This window comes from Cyrtonyx montezumae, unplaced genomic scaffold (genome assembly GCF_038088225.1).
Source record: "Cyrtonyx montezumae isolate F1298 unplaced genomic scaffold, pur_monq_1.0 scaffold_4, whole genome shotgun sequence".
Taxonomy (NCBI): Eukaryota; Metazoa; Chordata; class Aves; order Galliformes; family Odontophoridae; genus Cyrtonyx; species Cyrtonyx montezumae.
The window spans coordinates 27,753,323-27,771,636 of record NW_027072045.1 but is presented as its reverse complement, the minus strand read 5'-3'; the positions used below and the strand labels follow the sequence as shown (position 1 = coordinate 27,771,636).

Here is an 18,314-nt window from a genome sequence, read left to right as displayed (position 1 = left end):
GAGTTCTAATCATCTGACTAATCTTTTCTCCAAAGCAGTATCTTTGCTTAAGGACCACTGGAGTGGCCACAATTAATCACATCAACAATCTATCTGGACTAGGACCCTGCCCTTTGAGAAAAATCTTAGCTTCTGTCATAAAGAAAGCTGAAAGGAACCCTATAATTAAGTGTTTACAGAAAGGTTCATTTTTAAAAAAACTCTTTCATTAAGAAGTTGGCTTTTACTCAGAAAAGTAAAAGGATATTAACTGTAGAGAGCCATATTGTCTAATTATCCTATTCTTTGCATTCGAGTCAATGCATTTTTAAGTTCCAAATAATAAAACAGATAAACTCTTACTTAAGAATAGTAGAAGGAAAAAGAGAAAAGACATTTGATTTCCTACAAAAACAACTCTAGTGCAGGAGGTGCAAAACGAACAAGTATACTCTGAATCAAGTCTGATACAAGAAAGAAAAAAATGCACCTTATCTTACTTAATATCATTTCATTAGATCAAAAGATAACTTTGGGATGACTTACCTTGTCACTTCCATGTCATGGTGCACTCTAAATAATAGGTCCACCTCCCACCAGTGCTACCTTTCAGAGTACTTATACATCTGTCCACCCACCTCTCAGATAATGCACATTCAGAGACAGGCTACAATTGGTCAGCATGAGGCTATGTCCTTTTTCAGCTCTTTTTGCTAAATTAGTTTCCAAGAGAAATAAATTTGGTTCCAGATGATGAGTGTTCTTTTTTGAGCAGTGAGATTCAGTACTTTGACTCATTATCATAATTCATTTATACTGAGCTGCAGCTCTACCCGAATCTGGCAGTTCCTTTGATGTTCAAATCAAATGCATAGTGTTTGGCAACTCTATGTATAGAATTTAACTAGTCTGATCCATTTATCTGAAACTGTTATGTGTCCAAGACCACTCACAGATGCACCTACTGGTCTAGCAGAAACAGCAATGAGAGGAAAAAGACATATTAATCCTAACTATCCCCAAATGTCATTTATACTAAACACTGTAAGGGCCATCTGACTGCCCATCCACATAGATCATACATGACCCCAAAAAATCTAAGAAAAACCTTCAGGTACACTGATGGTGGAATATATTTGAGATTCCTTGAAATTTTAGAAATTCTTCTAGTTGCAGGAAGCTCACTTTGGCAAATCCTCGAAAAATTAGTTAGAAATTTATAAACTATTTGTGTAACCTTTGCATATATTTGTGACCCATTGAATATGCTTCATTGTAGAGAGCACATTCAGCTTTCTCTTTAATCACGTATATAGGAGTGACAAATTGATGTTTCAGTTATAAAATAAGTACATTCTAATCATAAAAATGCTCAGTATTAGCAACTCCAGTATCTTAATTCTAAATTCAAAATTAAAATAGACTTTACTAAATAAAGAATAGTTTAGAGGAAGTCAGTTTCAACACCTTCAATGTATGTATTTGTGCATGAAAGAAAAATATGTTTACATCGTTTACTTGCAAATAATATCTTTCAGTAGCCTTAATGAAACACCCATGGGCTCTATTTTTTCCTATCAAATCCAAAAACAGTAGGAATCTTGGTAACAGAAGATTATACAGCTGGATAGAAATTAGAAAAAGAGGGCTCAAATGCCTGGTTTCGCTCTTCTTCATCGAAGAAAGTCTGAAAAATGAAACTATTGAATAGCTGTGTAATTCGACGTGAAACTCTCTTGAATGAATAAAAATAGTATTTGTGCTGTATAAACAAGTTGAAGAAAAGTGTTGATAGAAAAAGATAACACAAGCAAAGGAACAGCATTTAAATTGTTGTTTTTAAAAAAGTGCTACATAACAATATGGAAAAATACGCTAATGCCATAAAAATATAGACAATTTTATTCCTAAATATCCAAAGTATGTTTTCAATATTATTTCCTAATATATGTTTTATAAAAAATAAAAAATTCAAAGCTGTTCTAACCAGTTTCAACACACTTTTGTACAATGATGCGTGCACAATTTACACCTCTGTTCTAAAACAGCTTCGGTATTAAAATTATTACATAAAACTTTTACTCTCATGCAGTCTGGAAAACACAGCTACTTTTATTCTCTGTGTATATAATATTATCGCATATTTTCTTGAAAAATTCAGTAGTGTAAGTACTTGCTCTCTCATCTGGTTATAAAATATCTCTCCCCACAGGATTGTCAAACTAGCTATGTATACAATTCCAAAATTCTGGATAGGCAACAGATGTTCAATGATGGCTAATCATGGGAGTAATACCGTGAGCGATATTAAATAGTTCTCCAAGGAACACTTCAGTCAGCAAGAAGGTGCCATACTGATGACTCTACCTGTGACACCAGAGGTCAGGGAGGTGCATAAAAAACCTCTGGGAACTGCAGAGATACCACACAACTCATGTGAGAAGAATGGGGAATGCTGCAACATCAAGCACATAAAGCAAGCACACACCAGAAAAAAAGCTTGCACAATCTAAGAGTGATCTCATTTTGTTTTTTTTTTGAGATAAAAGTGCAATTACATGACTTCATATTATTTTTATAGGCATCTAACTCCTTGGTTTCAATACAGACTACTGAGCTGTATTGAGCTATATACTACACTGAGGCCATCCAAGATACTACTCACTAAAAACCGTATTTTTCAAAGGATCTCCTAGATATTTCTGTAGTGCTCACTGCTCAGTTATGATTAACTTTCTAACTCAGTGAGGTATGATGCAGTTCGCACTGTGTATTTGGGAAAGTGAGGCAAAAGGAGATAGAATTTAAGAAGTTGAAATTATGAAATTGTCTTACGCAGCACCCTGAAAACCTGAGGATCAACTTTTGGGGGTACTCAAGTAATTTTATACATAATTAGTCAGAATCTCATTACATTATAATGCTAAAATTCGGTATAATAGATTTCACCCTTTGTATTCTGGAAACAAGAAATACAAGATTATTGGCAATTTTGACTATTTTGGCTTAAAAAGTTCTTCAGTCACCACTAGAAGTTTGTGACGAAGAATTCAGTTCTTCAGAGAAGATCTATCTATGAAAATGTGTATAACTAGTTAGTAAAACTAAGGTGGTTTTTACCTTATGTGATGTACAGCTTTTAACTTCTTCAGCTAATGAGGCAGAAGCCAATTATGTAAGTATCATTCATAGCAAAATCTCAATTAGAAGTCTTGAGAACTGAGTGAGACCATTTCATACAACTGCATTACTGAATACTCATGGCTCTGGGGTTTCAATGCAACTGCTTTCATTGGAGACTAAGTTAAGACAAAGCATTTTGTATTTGCCAAAATAGTCACTTGTTACCTCAGGGCACTTAGCAGCCTGAACTTAGTTTACTAGTTCCTGTAGTCAAACAAACTAAAACAGAAAACAGAAAATACAGGAAAGAGCTGGAGTATCACCATTATCTTTGAATACTTCAGAAGTGATAAAGTGAGATTACTGATTAGCTGTCTTCCGAGCCTGAGAGAATTGGCTTAGTTTGATGTGACAAAGAAAACGCAGGTTGGATGGGAAGGGGATAAATTCTCTTCAACCTCAAGGATAGCAGTAAAGCAAGGAAGTTATGGGATCTCCTTTAGCGATTTCCAAGAACAGTCTGGATGAATAACTGTTGGGATAATCTAAATGTATCAGTGGCAGGTGTTGAAATAGGCCCTAACACTCATTATTCCTATGTACACTGTATGTTCTTCTTCCTGACCTTGCTTCAATGCAAAAAAAAACCAACCCACGGAAACAAACTTACAAAGACCAGTATCTTCCTTCCACTTCCCATTCAAAAACAAACAAATAAACCAAAACACCAAACAAACAAAAACATACAGGAAAGTTGTCAATGACTCTGTCAGTGTAAGAGTGATCTGACAGTTCTGAATCACAAACTACCTACATCTGCCCCAAAATGGGCCTGAGATGTTTGGTTGAAGAACAGACTTTAAATGAATTGGAAAAGGAAATCCAACATTTTGGAACCAAAAAATTTTTGATCCAACTATTTTTAACAAAATTCAAAATGTTTTGCCTTCATTATCTGCAAATAACCCTGTGAAATTCAACTGTTCTGAATTTATGCTGATTTAAACAAGTTTTTCTGAAAGTTTCCGTCTCCATTCTTCCACTCCTTACAAAGAATTGCTAACTTTTATTTCTATCTTTATTTATGCAGCTTTTCCACAGCGTATTTGCTCTTTGCACCAACATTTTGGTTATTGAAAACGCATGCATTTCATCTTCAGAATGCTTTCAAAGATGTATGTTAATTGCATGCTAAAAATTGAAAGCCAAACTCTGCAGGTCTTTTCCTCCAGACAGGTGAGTTTTGTCCTAGATATATTCATCAGCTGACATTTCAGGACACTATCAGAAGAAAAAAAAAGTTAGAACTCAATTTTGCTTGTTCCTGGCTCTGCTATTGACTTGCTGTATGACCTTGGGCAAGTGACCTCTCAATTGTCCACCTGTAAAACAGAGACAAGACTACACACCCACCTTCTTGGTTTATTCTGAGCTTTAATGTTTATGAAGTGCTATGAAACATTCTGGAAAGTGCTACAAAGTGAAAAAGGTTATCAATCATCATCAGTAAAACACAGGCTGCTGAAATACAGTGAAATCTGCCTTCTCATGGGACATGTTCGATCTTGAGCTGCATTCTGTACAGTATTCGTAATCTTAAAAGTGTCTCAACACTGTGTAGCATAAGGAAGAATAAATATCCCTAAGCATTCCAAGAGACTACTAGAAAATATTTCTGGTTTGAAGATGTGAAGCCTGTTGTAAAGTATATGTTTCTTTTCCAAATACCTAGTTGTCTTCCACAAAAAGAAAAGAAACATTTTTGAGATAGGATTCCTAAATTACTTAAATAGATAGACATTAGCTGAAAGCAGCACTAAATACCAATTTAAACACTTGGCTCCCAATTTCCATTTCATTCATAATGTACTAGGTAAAATATACTAAAATAATTACTTGCTTATTACTCATGAATTTCAGTGCAGCAGCTGAGACAATGTAGATAAATAGGATGATTAATTGAAACAGAATGAATCACAACAAAATATGTTGTTGTATAAGGTATGATTAACTCCACAGTGATTCATATCATTTCAAGTAACAGGGCTTTTATCAATGACGGCTGCAAGGTTGGGAAATGATTTAAAAGTATTTCATCTGAGAGAGCCACTGCAGTTCACAAGGTAGGTGGGGAGAGAAGAGAGGAAGAAGCAGATTCAGTGTCTGCAGCTAAAACAGCCAAAGGCTATTTCAGCATCCATCCCACAGCACATCTTTATGGCATGCCACTGACATTATCAACCTCCCTTGTGCTAGAGACCCTCTTGTTTTTCACTTGGCCACAATTTATTAGGTATCTCAATACTAAGAAAGCTAATTCTTTTAATTAAGCAGCAATATTAAAACACCACAGCCTTCTTATAATTGAAAATGCATAATCTCCACCAGGAAATAAGTGTCAAGATTCTACAAAGACACCGAAGAAAAATAACATTTATTTTTCCTCCACTCAAAATTATAATTCTTAATTCCCAGGGTCCTTCCAAAGCCTTTGCGGCAGTCTTAAATATAAGATTTATAAAAAGAAATTGTCATCTGTTTACAGCAGTTTAGAAAAGCAAACAGAAGTAGCAGTTGACTTTAAAAACCTCTACCTGCTAAAACAGAAGAGAAGAGAAGCTTTCTCCTAACAATTTTTTCCCCATGTGTATTTAATAAACTGGGTCAGAATACCTGTCTATGCTTTTTAATGCAACTGCAAACTCCCTGTGAGGGAACACGCAAGTCTCACTTTCACACTCAGCCTACGAAATGAAGATAATCACCCTTACCAGTGAAGCAAGTTTCTGAAAACCCTTAGGAAATGGAAAATACTGACATATAAATTGAAATGAAAAACATTAATGTCCAAATTAATTCATTTAAGACAATATTTCTGAAAAATTTAATCATAATGAAAAAAAGATTAAGAAAATGAATGTAAAGGTGGAATTCATAAGGAAGTTATCTTACAAACAACTACTGAAAATAATCTCTCAATATCCATCAGTTCCTATAAGATAAAGAATTAATGTTTCTTAAAGCTCTTTACATGTAAGCAAGTTAACTGTTCAATAAAATAAGCCTCAAGACGCTCAGTTTCAATCCAAACAGAATTTAGTTTTTGTCTTCTGCTAATAATTTCAAATATTCAGAAGTGATTTTGAACGCTTACGTGAAATTAATTACAAAAACAACTTTGTGAGTTTCAAGGCACGATCAGCCATCATTTGCTATATCCCTGTTCTTCTTGATATAGAAGAACAGATTGAAACATTTGCCTCCCTTTCCTCATTCATCAAAAGTCAAACTTCCTCCACACATCAAATTATACCCGCCACCTGATTTTCTCCTGTCTCTCACCTCTTAATTATTTCCTTGGAAACAGACAATTCACCAGTGTGAAAAGGCATGCAGTATGGGTGGGAAATGATCTGCGAGGTGTATGAACAGAAGCAATTAGACTGGTGTAAATTCAGATCAATTCAATTACACCATTATGAATGTACAACACTTTACAGAGAATCACCACATGGCTTGTTCACCTTACAAAGGCTATTAAATCTCATTCTTGCGAGCTGTGGGCAGATTCCTAATGCAACCTGGTCCTAGGTTATAATCCATCAAAGTTTATAGGCAGGACTGAGGTTTGTCCAAGTGCCATATCTTAATGCTATATACCAAAGTATGTGCAGTGAAAGGTTTTGTAAACGTGTTAAAGGTTACAGGAAAGGAATAGACAAATTTGCTTGGAAACTGTCATTTAGGTGTAAACCCCAGTGGACTGAAGAACATTTTATGCCAGAAAACTGAATTCGCTCCGACAGTTAAGAAAAGCACAAAACTACAGGCTGGTTGCAAGATGAAAATTGGGAGAACATTAATCACTGTTATCAGTTTAAAACTTTAATGAAGTTTATCAGTTTTAACTACTGTTATCAGCCATTGAAGAGATTCCATGTCATTATGGAGATATGTCTCTGTAAAGGCTCATGAAGGTTCATAAAGACTGTATTTAAATGACATCTATTTGTGGGAATATTTATGTTAACAGTTGATACATCACTTGAAAGCATTTTAAATTAAGACAAAAAAAAAAGTACAATTTCAGCAAAATTATAGGATGAAATGACAACAAGACCTGCTAGATATCTTACTGCATACAAAGGCAAATGCCTTTTTAAAGCACAGGATACATAACTCCATAACCATTGCTATACCTATTACCATTGTTTGTCAAAGTCTTGCAACCAACTTCATCTCTTCAGTGTGCTTGCTGTTGCACCAGCATCAATTTCCTGAAAGACCTAGCAGAAGTATCTGTCTTTGCAGTATTTCAGTTCACAGTCTTGACATTGATTTGTTCAGTAAGTGGGTGTTTAGAAGCAGCAATATTCTACATCAGAAAGGAAGACCTCATTTCCAAGATTTGTTCTATTAGTTTTCTTTATAATACCACTGCTTTTAAAAAAATCCATTATTTCTATTCTTCATAACCTCCTTAGCTTTTACTGATTGTGCACTACATAATACAAGCTATATTGATCGTGTTGTTTATTGTGAACCAGCAGATGAAAAGCTCAGCAAGTCTATAATTCTGAAGTTTCTAAAATTTCTCAGTGATGTCCTGCCTATGCAAAGGAAGAGAACCCAGAAGTTCTTCACCGCATCCATATCTTAATAAACACCCTTCTCCGAGTCACAAATGACTGCCATATGCAGAGATGAATCATATGAAAGCTTTGTAGAGTCCCTTGAATTCTGAAGACCTCCACAGAAAACATACTGCTAACCTGCTGCATGCTCCAAAACACAGACCTTTCCCCATAGTAGCAGTTTCTTCCCTGAGGAGATGCCACTTCTATCTTTGGGGGATACTAGAAGTTCGAGCTCATGTTCCTTTGACATGACTTCTTTGGGCTCTCGGATGCAAATAAGGCAGTACAGCAGCAGTGCTCCCTGGACTGACCCTGTTACAGGTGCACCAGAGTCAGCAAGTTTTGGCCCTAACTGGGAAAGTAGAAAGAGGTCTACAAAAGAATTACACGCAAATTTTGTCTCCCTTACTGGTAATTGCTGTGTAGGAAACATTGAACAACATTGTGTATGGATGTAATATTAAAAGCTTTCACTCCTTGGACCACTCTGCTGCTAAAAGTTACTTTCAATTGTAAAATATGTATTCTAAGGTGAGCCTCTACAGATGAATTAAGCAGCAACTTGTGACAAAGCAGTTACCATCAGGAGATAATTGACCTTATTCGAGAGTTAAGCATCCTGAGGCAAAGTAGAGTGTGCTTAATCCTGGCAGGTTAATTATCCAGTGATTATGGTAGCTTGGAAGGTATTATTGCTAAGAATCATTTGCAAAATGACACTATTAAAAAAACCTTAATTTAATAAAAATTAAAAGCAATGAAAATAATCAAGTTCTCCAGTCATGTATTGCTAGACTACGACTGCAGAATGGCCTTAATTGGTTAGCAGCAATGAACGTGTAATTATTCCTTTCTGAATGTTCTGTACTAAATTTGTTACATGAAGTACAGTTAATAATATCAAAAATCCAAGGCAAGATGTTTGGCTAGCTATAAAAGGGATTTAAAACAGTGATCAAAACACCAGTGGTCATTGAGCTAGTGCTGGAACTGATAAATGTACTGAGCTCTTACCACCACGCTCACTGTCTCAACTGCAGATAAGGGTATGCTGGCATTTACATTGTAAACTAGACATTTATTCCAAGAGGTTTATAACTTGCCCATTTTAATTACCATCTGGATGAAACTTGAAATAACCAATCTCCATTCAGATGTAAATTTTTAAGTAGAAGATATAATTTAAAATCACTTTGCCAATTGTTTTTAGTTTAGGAATAGCAGCAATTTGGAATCTTGCTGTTCTTGGATGTTTTCTGTATTACTCAAAAAAATAAACAGCTCAGTGCTTAACAATCAAACTGCACTGGTCTATAATGTAGTGTGAGGATAAACAGAGAGGAATAAAAATCATGTCTGAGACTATTGTTGTACTAATACAATAACAACCACACCACTTAGGGTGTCTTACTTGCCTGTTAACTTACGTGCTCCTGGTATTTAACTAAACTAGCATAACTGATAGAAAACTTTTTTGAAAAAAACAAAAGGAAATCATAGTAAATAAGCAAGATCTTGGTGTTGGTGAAGAGGTTCTCTGCCCATCAAGGGCATAACGACAAAAAAGTTCTAAATGTACTTGCAAATGAAATGAATATAGAAACAATAAACAAAGAGGGGAGCTACCAGAAGGCAGAACACATCAGAGTCAGCTCTTCTCCAGTTTTGCAACTACTCTTTACCACAAACCATATGCAAAGAGTAGAAAGAATGGCAATTACAAGATACAGCAGCTACTATAAACTGGACGTATACCATGCCAAGGGTGTGGTTTCAAGTTATACAGAAAGACAAGAGAATAAACCACAGTGAATATAATTTCAAAAATCCAAAAGCAGCAATGACCAGTTTATATAGTGGAAAGCAGAGACTAAAAGATGACCAGGAGTGATTACAAAGTTCAAATACACTACATGCAAAAAGAAGAACAAAAGACTAGTACTCTGAAATATTTACAGACAAGTCTAAAGATGGTCACTTCAGTTTAAATAGCATCTTTCACCAGAAAGACACAAAAATGCTTCAAAAATGTAGGGGACGTTAGATGCTCTACTGCACACAACAGTGCTATATAATATTTCATGACAGCAGGTGAAAAATACCATAGCAAACTGAAATGGCAAGGGAAATCAAGGTATTCTGAATATAATTTCCAAAGATTGGAATGTTGCCAGTATAAGGGACTATTGCTTATTAAGTATGCAAATATAACAATAGTACCAATCAACGTTTTATCTTCTGAAAAACGTTATGAACTCCTGTGATATGCATTCAGTGAGGCAATATTTATATAGAAGACTAGAAATACTTAGTCCAAGAAGTTCCTCTGGAAGCTCTGCCACCCAAGTTTTGACTAGACTTAGTCTACCTAATTTGTGAAATCTGAAATTGTTTTTATTTATAATATACTGCTATTAAATCATAACACTCAGTATTGTCCTTGAGAAGATTGTATTGCAAAGGCAGAATAAAGTAAAAATTGGCAACAGCTAACTGTCAAGAAAATACCACTTGTTTTGTTAGCTACAGTTTAAGAAATATTTCCTATTCTATTGCATTTAAAAACATAGCAATTTCCTTCATTTTAAAAATACTTCTTTAAGTATTGTATCTGTAACAATGTTAGGTGCTAATCTGTAGACAGCAACAGTAGAAAAATTGATTTGCGTTGGTGCAACTCCCTGTGTCACAACCAGGAATAATCACTGACAGGAATAAGTCACTTTTCCATACTTTTGCAGTACTAATGTAGTTACCTTTAGACAAGCCAACAGTTCAATTAGGTATACCACATTTTCCAAGACATATTTGTCTATTAAACCATTTTATGCCAAGAAAACTACTATTTAAGAGAACTTTCTGAAAAACAACAACAACAAACAGCACTACAATGAGTGAAATCTGAATTCAGTTTGCCTATTACCATGGATTTCCAGGTAAGATTTCATGTAAAATGTTTCTCAAGTGGCATATTTGGCATCAACTGACATTTCACAGCCTTGTGATTATGGATTGCATTCTCTGGTGATTTCTTGGTCACTATATTTCTGTGTAACAGAGGACTGGAAAGCAGGCTGACAGACACAAACAGGTAGGGGCAAGAGATGCAAATACTTTCATAGGACTCACCGTCTCATTTCCAAAAAGGACGTCGACATAAGGCATGACTTTCATCATAGGTTCTTTGTAGAACTGGCTAATAAATGGTGCAGAAAGATTCAAGCTGAAGATCTTGTTGTTTGCAGAAGCCTGAGTAGCCACTTTTAATACTGCTTCTGGTGACACCGTCAGGAAGAATCCCTGCAAGTATCCAAACAAAACAAAGATTTTTATTTCCTTCAAATTAGGAACCACATTAAGTATGCTGTTTCTAGAAGTTCACCACAATCCCACCTTGTTGCCACGTGCAGACTACAAACAAAACTACAGAACTGTGGATAAAAACACTGCCTTTACATTAATGTACTAGGGATGTGACAAAAATCACACTAGTTAAATCCATTGTTTTTTTTGTGATCCGACAGTTTTCACATCCACCTGCCTGCGGATTTATGCTAAGATAAGTAGGTGGGAATATGATAATGTAACTTGATATCTGGGAATAACATGGTTTCACATAGAAGGAAGCAATCCTCTAAGCTACTTGTAGCCTACGGTGGGGAACCTGCTCTAGCAGGGGGCTCTGACTAGATCTCCAGAGGTCCCTTCCAACTCCTACGGTTCTGCAATTCCGTGAACTGTTTTCAAAACTCAGGGAATAATTGTAATTTTCAAGTAAAAGCAGCAGTTGTTAAATGTAAGGCCAGAGATAATGTCTGAGATACAGAAACAAAATCACTGAGGGGAGAAGGTTGTCAGATAGAACTGAGATGTGGTTTTATTTATCTGTAACATTGTCATTATGAAACTCTGAAAGGTACAGTAGTGAAACAATCTTATCTCCCATTTTTATACATGTTTTTCTATCTTTGAATTACAGAATATACTTTTTTTCTTCTATGTACTTCAACTAACAGATCATCTTAGGTATTGTACTTGCTGCAAGAATAAAATAATGAGAAGTCTATAGATTAAAGACTACTTAGAAAGTCATCTATTTCTTTTTCCCTGCTCCATGCTCTCCAGTGTAACAAATGCACGACTGCTTTCAAAATCCGAGCATGACTCGTTACATGACAATAAAAGTCCAAAGGGCATAAGAATGCTTTGCTTCTTGTGGAGTCACTCAGTACCTTGAACGACTGGAAGCCTGTAAACATCCAGGCTTCTTTGCTATTTTTACATTCTGAAGAGTTAAAATGAACAGTTTATATAACATCTTGTCTCCATAGCAATCTCTACCATCTTTTATTTTTTCATTTAATGAACAGAGTCAGATTTTTTCAAAACTGTTCCAAACACAAAACAAAACCTTTCAAGGCTCACGTGTTGCCAGCTGTGGATAAATCACAGATTGCTATACAGTGGTCTGTGTAAATAGTAACCTGGTCAAATAATTAGGCTTCTTACCAATTTTCAGATGAAAACGGCATCTGAAATAAAATACATCTGATTGTAATTTAAGGTACAGAACACTATCCCCATGAGATCTGACTCAGGCCTGCATCCAACTCCTTTTTCCTTTGGAAAGGCAACATAAAAGTACTGAAAATGCAGATAGTAGAGCTTGCTTTTCAGATCCTGCAAAGCAAAGGGATAGAGCTCTCTAAAAGCTACAGCTCAGACTTCTGGGTTTCCAAAAGCTCACTTCTCCCATTTAATTTCATTCTTCCAAGAGCTCTTTCTTTTACATTTTTGTTTAAGTATTATCTAGTACTAAAACATGTATAAATTAAGAATTATGCATATGAGAACTACTGATACAACTTCGCCAAATATAACACTTCTTTGCAAATAAAAATTGTAGTAATAAAACAAAAAAGTTGTTGCAGAATAATTCACACAGTGGAATTTATAAAGGAGGAAGGAACTGTATAAAATTTGAACTGATCAGGATTTAAAGAAAGCTAATTAGATACTCATCACATGTAAATATTTAAATGGAGCATGACTATGTTTCAGGGCAATGCCAATTACAGCCATGGCCAGTACTGTCACTGGAACTCAGCCAGATAAGCCACAGAACACTTGTGCAGCACGCTACAATTTTGAACAGGAATGGACTCCTCCAAAATAAACAGGTTTTCTTATCTGAGATTCGTAACAAAGAAGAATCACTTCATACCTTCCTTAATAGCACAGCCCTCCTGCTCTTGCAGCTCTTTGGCCAGTGACACATCCAAAGGATGTATCCAACTGTCCCCACCTACTCCAGCAATTAATTGCAAGCCAGCATCAGCTTTGAGTGTGAGAATAACTGGGTCTAGGTATCGCTTCTGGGACAGGATGGTGAAGTTTCCAGATGCCAAATAAGTCAGTTTGTAGGGTGGAGGAATATGGGTTGAGAACCAGTAGTGATTATACCTTTGCCTAATTTCTTTAGTTCCTCCTTCGTTGTTTATTTTCTGTGTTAGTGATGGATTTTTTTGTTGTTGTTTTGTTTTTCCTAATGGCAGTACCAATTTGGACATTTCCCTTGGGCAAACTGTTGGGCAGTACGTGTGATCTCATCTCACAGTAACATTTATAGATTCTTTACTGTCAGTTCCAAGTCTCCCAAAATACATGATAAAGACCACTAGTCTAGATGACTTAGTACCACAATAGTAAGAAGTTTTATTCCCACTGACGTGTAGTTTAAGAGGATGCTCAAAAACCACACTGTATCCATCTACACAACTCAATCTACTTCTGAGAGTTTTGGGAACCTTTTTACCCTCAAAAACAAAAGGCTTTGAAACAGTTGCAACAAAAATGTTTGTAAGCAAAAGAAGAATCACTTGGTTAATATGCAAAAATTCCAATAGCCACGGTAGCTTTGCAAGTCTTACAAGAACTGCAAAAGAATGCAGTATATACAATGACATATGATAATTAGTGCAGTCAAAAGAAAGTAAAAGAGAGCAATACTCTACTACAGAAACCTACTAAACATTAAAGGCTATCAGACATACTTGCAGCACTGTATTCCTTTGGCATGCACTGATTGAGGCTAAGTATATCAGATGCTACTTGTTCATGATATGCTACTATTTTCTGATTCCCAAAATGTAATGAGCCTCTTTTCTGTGCCAGGAGGAAGGTACCATCATACCACAAGTCAGAAAGCAAAGCTGAGCAAATATACATAGCAGAAAAATAAAGTGATACATTGAATTATTTGTATGTATGTTTGCATGTATAAAAACACAAAACACAAATACACTTTTGTCCCCCACTGTCGGCAGTATTTCTGTTTAAATAGAGTTCTTTGGTGGAGAATAATGTTTTCTCTGTAGGAAGAAGAGAAACAAAAAGGAAGAAATAAAAAAAACACATCTGTGAGTTGCAGACACATGGCTATGGGAGATACAGTAGCTTGTTTACAACTTAAGAGATTTTAAAATTCAATATTAAGATACTGAATTTTACAGCAGTAGACAAAGTCAAGAGAGAATATGAAATTATCATGCTTTTGCAATATTCTGGAATTCTTTGATGCACTTTTTAAAACATGCCCAGATACTATGGTTATGGGACAGTTCTTCATCATCAAGTGGTTTTTTTCCATGGTTAATAGAATTGTTGAAAGAATTTGGTAAGTTTGCACACAGGCAATGACCTTGCATCCCTCTCACTTTTACCACATGCAAACTTAACTGTTTCTTCTCACCTACACTGTGCTTATGTAGCACTACCATTAGCAGACACAAATGCAGCAAATGAGGGGCGCCAGAAGTACTGGCAGCACAGAATCAGTGTTGAAGTATCTCATGAAGCCAAAACTACTCTGGGTTTGGTGAAAGTATTTCTAAATAATGTGTTTTGTCCAAACAGAGCAGTCTTGCCATCATTTCACATGCAAAAAATGAACTGAATTCAACTGGATTACATACATGTAATACTTGCAGGAGGGTCAATTCTTTTTATCATCCATGAGTACTTTCTTTAAGTTTCTATACCTTTAGGCAAATCCAGACTGAGATGATAACTAACAGCTTTGCATTTCTGGATTTATTGTTAATAGCACAGAAACAACAGAAGTTCAAATAGAGATAATTAAAAATGAGATTGCACTCAAACTTACCACACACTAAAATGCTTCCATTTGCCCTCTGTCCTTTGCAGCTCTTACTATCTCCTTGCCATCCCCATTTTCAGAGCAGTTTACAAGAAAATGCATTTATAAGTGACTAGATTTGAACCAGGGTATTCTGAACTGGTATTTTGAAATGCCATTTGGTAACAATGTAAAAATCAATAAATCGTAAGTGTGAATCAAAATATTTAACTTTCAGATATATATACAACAGTCTGTTGCCATTAAGGGTGAATTATATTCTGGCAACATGGAAAGAACACATCATTTAATCTAAAATTATTTTATGGCAAGGACTTTGAACATAAAAATGCAATTATGATGACATCACACACTCATCCATTTAAAGGGAAGAATTTTTCAGGCAGTGATTTTTTGACAGTTCTGCAGTGAGAGTCCTGATAAATACCATGATTCAGTAAAGCCCTGCAGAAGTCATATAGCTTCAAGGATGTTAGCATTTCCAGTAAAATCAGTGAGGCTGCTCATTTGCCAAAAAGTGTGTGCTCTGCTAAACTAAAGAGATAACCAACTAAAGAGTTGCCTAAGTTTTGCATATTCTGCACACAAGGAAAACTTGAAGGCACACACTTGGGCACAGGAGACTTATCCACTGCTCTGCCATCCGCTATGTCTGCTGCAGCCCAACAGAACCATCAGGGCTCAGAAGGAGCAAAGATGAAACGCATGGCAGTCCTTGGGATGTGGAAGGTACCTTGGGGTAACTGCTCCAGGCAGAATTATTACACAAGGTTTCCATGTGCCCTTACAACCAGAGGAGACCAAAGGACCCATGCCTTCTGACCTCTGAGCTGCATGGAGCCCAGACTGGGTGTAGTCCATGTCTCACCCACTGTGAGTGGATAGGAAACTAAAGAACTCTTATTGGAAAATTAGACCCAAACCTCTTCATTGTAGTATTTCTGTGACTTTAAATAAGCAGAGAACAACATAGAAAAGTGTTTAACACTGAAATATCTGGCCACATAAATGTCAAATCAGCTGGCTTACTAACTCTTTTTTTTTCTGACTTTTGAGCATTTGTACTTGCAACTGCCTGGAATTAATTAAAGTACTTTTCTTCCTGAGATATGACAGAACAGTATCAAATGATATAGAAACTAAAATACTCCTGATGCTAAAAAACTCCAGAAAATAATAAAATACCCACATAAATCAAATAAACACCACACATTCTATTAACTAAGGTGCTTGGTCTTTAATTAATTTTCCACTTCCTCTAAGAAAGTCAAAACCACTATGTAAGTTTGGTAATGTTCAGTTTGTAAATTAGTTAAATACATAGAAGTTATTTTAATCTATGTATCTTTTCTTCAAGTAATGGGCTACTTAGGAATTTAATAAGTACCTGCATGATACCAATTACATGTTCAAATTGCATTTTATCTTGGTCAGCAAGTAGTTACTCAATGAGACAAAACCCACTGCTTTTTGTCTAGTTTGTACTGGAGATGGTTCTTGGAAATCAGAAAGCTTGGATGGCAAGAATGCAACAATTTTTCTGAGTAATTGTTTTGCCTTGTTCCTGTATGCATTGTTTATTTTCATTAAAGTATTGCTTTATAACTGGAAAATGACTAAGCTGTAAACTATTGTTTTATCATTCTGAGTGGTTAAAGTTTCTGTTTTTGATAAAAGCCAAGTTTCAAACAGTTTTCAGTAACATAGGAAAAAGCCTAACTGTCAGTAAATGTGCTTATATTGACCGTGACATTTTCCTCTGTGATGGTGCCAACGTGTCAGGAGAGGATTGCTTTCAGAATTGAACAGCTTCTTTGTTGCTGAAGCGAACTCTGATTGCTGCCATATTAGTATCTATCAGATTACAACAGTAGCAGAAAAACTCCAATATCTGGCATCGCATATTAAAGAAAATAATTATTTTACATTTATACTAGCAGTTTCTTTTAAATTTTAAACAAATTGGAAATATTTTTCCATTTTGATTACTATCTATTAAAAAGTATTCTCTAGGAAGTTCTTCCAAGCCCAAACTTAGAAGAATTGTGTGACTTTACAAGAAGAGCACTTGCAAAATATGATAACCTAAACACTGAGGTGTAGATACATGCATGCATGAGAGAGCAGCAACATACCTAGCTTTGGTGTAAGACAATGTTATCTCAAACAAAAAAATCCTCACATTTCCCTGGAAACTGCAAAGTTACTTAAACTCATTTTCAAAAGATGAATTAAGATCTCAAAATGATGGTTAGATATAGCTCCCTGAAGTCTACCTAACTGTAAGGACGCAAAAAGTGTCTCTATTCTCTCCACATTCCAGCACGGTTTTGTGTGTGTTTATTTAAAGCTCAGGGAATTACACGTGTTTTTATACATACTTAATTTCTAACATATTTTGGGGGGGGCTATTAATGAAACATCATCTGAGAAACAGGAGTCTGGATTTTTTATTCTTTTCAGTAAGTAACTCAACCTCTTTTTGTCTTTGTTTACCCTCTTACAAAATAGTTATAATGATAAATATACCTCCATTGGCAGAACCAGTGGGAGGTTTAATTACTTAACATTACTGAAATGATTGAAATTCTATGTTGAAAGGTATTATAAAGTAGAGGGTATTAACATCAATAAAATATAAGCTGCAAATCAAACAAGCTATGATCAAGAATAAGCCACTTTTCTTCTTTTGTCCTAGTATTCTCAAAACACTTTGCTGCACTTTTTCTTCATTGAAAAACAATTGAACCCTCACTGAGAAAACACTGCATTGCCAAATATTTGTTAATTGTTGACTAATGAGAGGAATTGCTTCCTTTCACCTTTCCCCCATCTAAAACAACTCTGTATTAAAACTAGCAACGCATAATCCATCTATAAACAAAATGGTAATGTTGTGTTTAGACTAAAAATTAGGATCAAACACACTAATCATTGTTTAACAAAAAAATAACAAGTCTCAACATTGACATTTATATTATTTGTGATGTTTGGAAGAAAGAAGTAGTAGATTTTTCAATCCCAATTTCCACTATTTGGTGCACAATTCTGGAGTCCCTGTCCTGGCAAATAAGCATTTCAGGAAGTAAACAAAAAGGTGTGGTTAATTTCAGCTCTTGGTGACCGTGCACCATGTGCTTTTCAATATATGGCTTTCATATTAATATAATTTGGCATCTCATTAATTATGTAAACATTAACCATATGTTGAATTCATTCAAGTTTGGCGTGTACATAATATTTACAGTATATTAGTAAATTGAGAGAATCTATGTAACTACAAATGCATAGGTTCTAATTGTCTAGGCAGTTAATCCTCAGTTTGAGAGCTCTATAAACAAACATATAGAGCAACCTATTTCTTGCTTATTCAAATAATCTTGAACGAGAAAAAATATGAGTATGTTTTAATTTAA

General features: G+C 35.4%; 1 protein-coding gene across 7 annotated transcripts in view; it reads right to left on the bottom strand.

Annotated features, from left to right (window-relative positions):
* The window catches only part of ADK (adenosine kinase), a 260,222-nt gene that overhangs the window by 63,073 nt on the left and 178,835 nt on the right, over positions 1–18,314 (bottom strand). For all 7 annotated transcript variants that reach the window (XM_065746525.1, XM_065746522.1, XM_065746524.1 and 4 more), the window contains one exon: positions 10,869–11,039. In XM_065746525.1, coding sequence (XP_065602597.1) covers positions 10,869–11,039 — 171 coding nt within the window. The remainder of the gene's footprint in view (positions 1–10,868; positions 11,040–18,314) is intronic.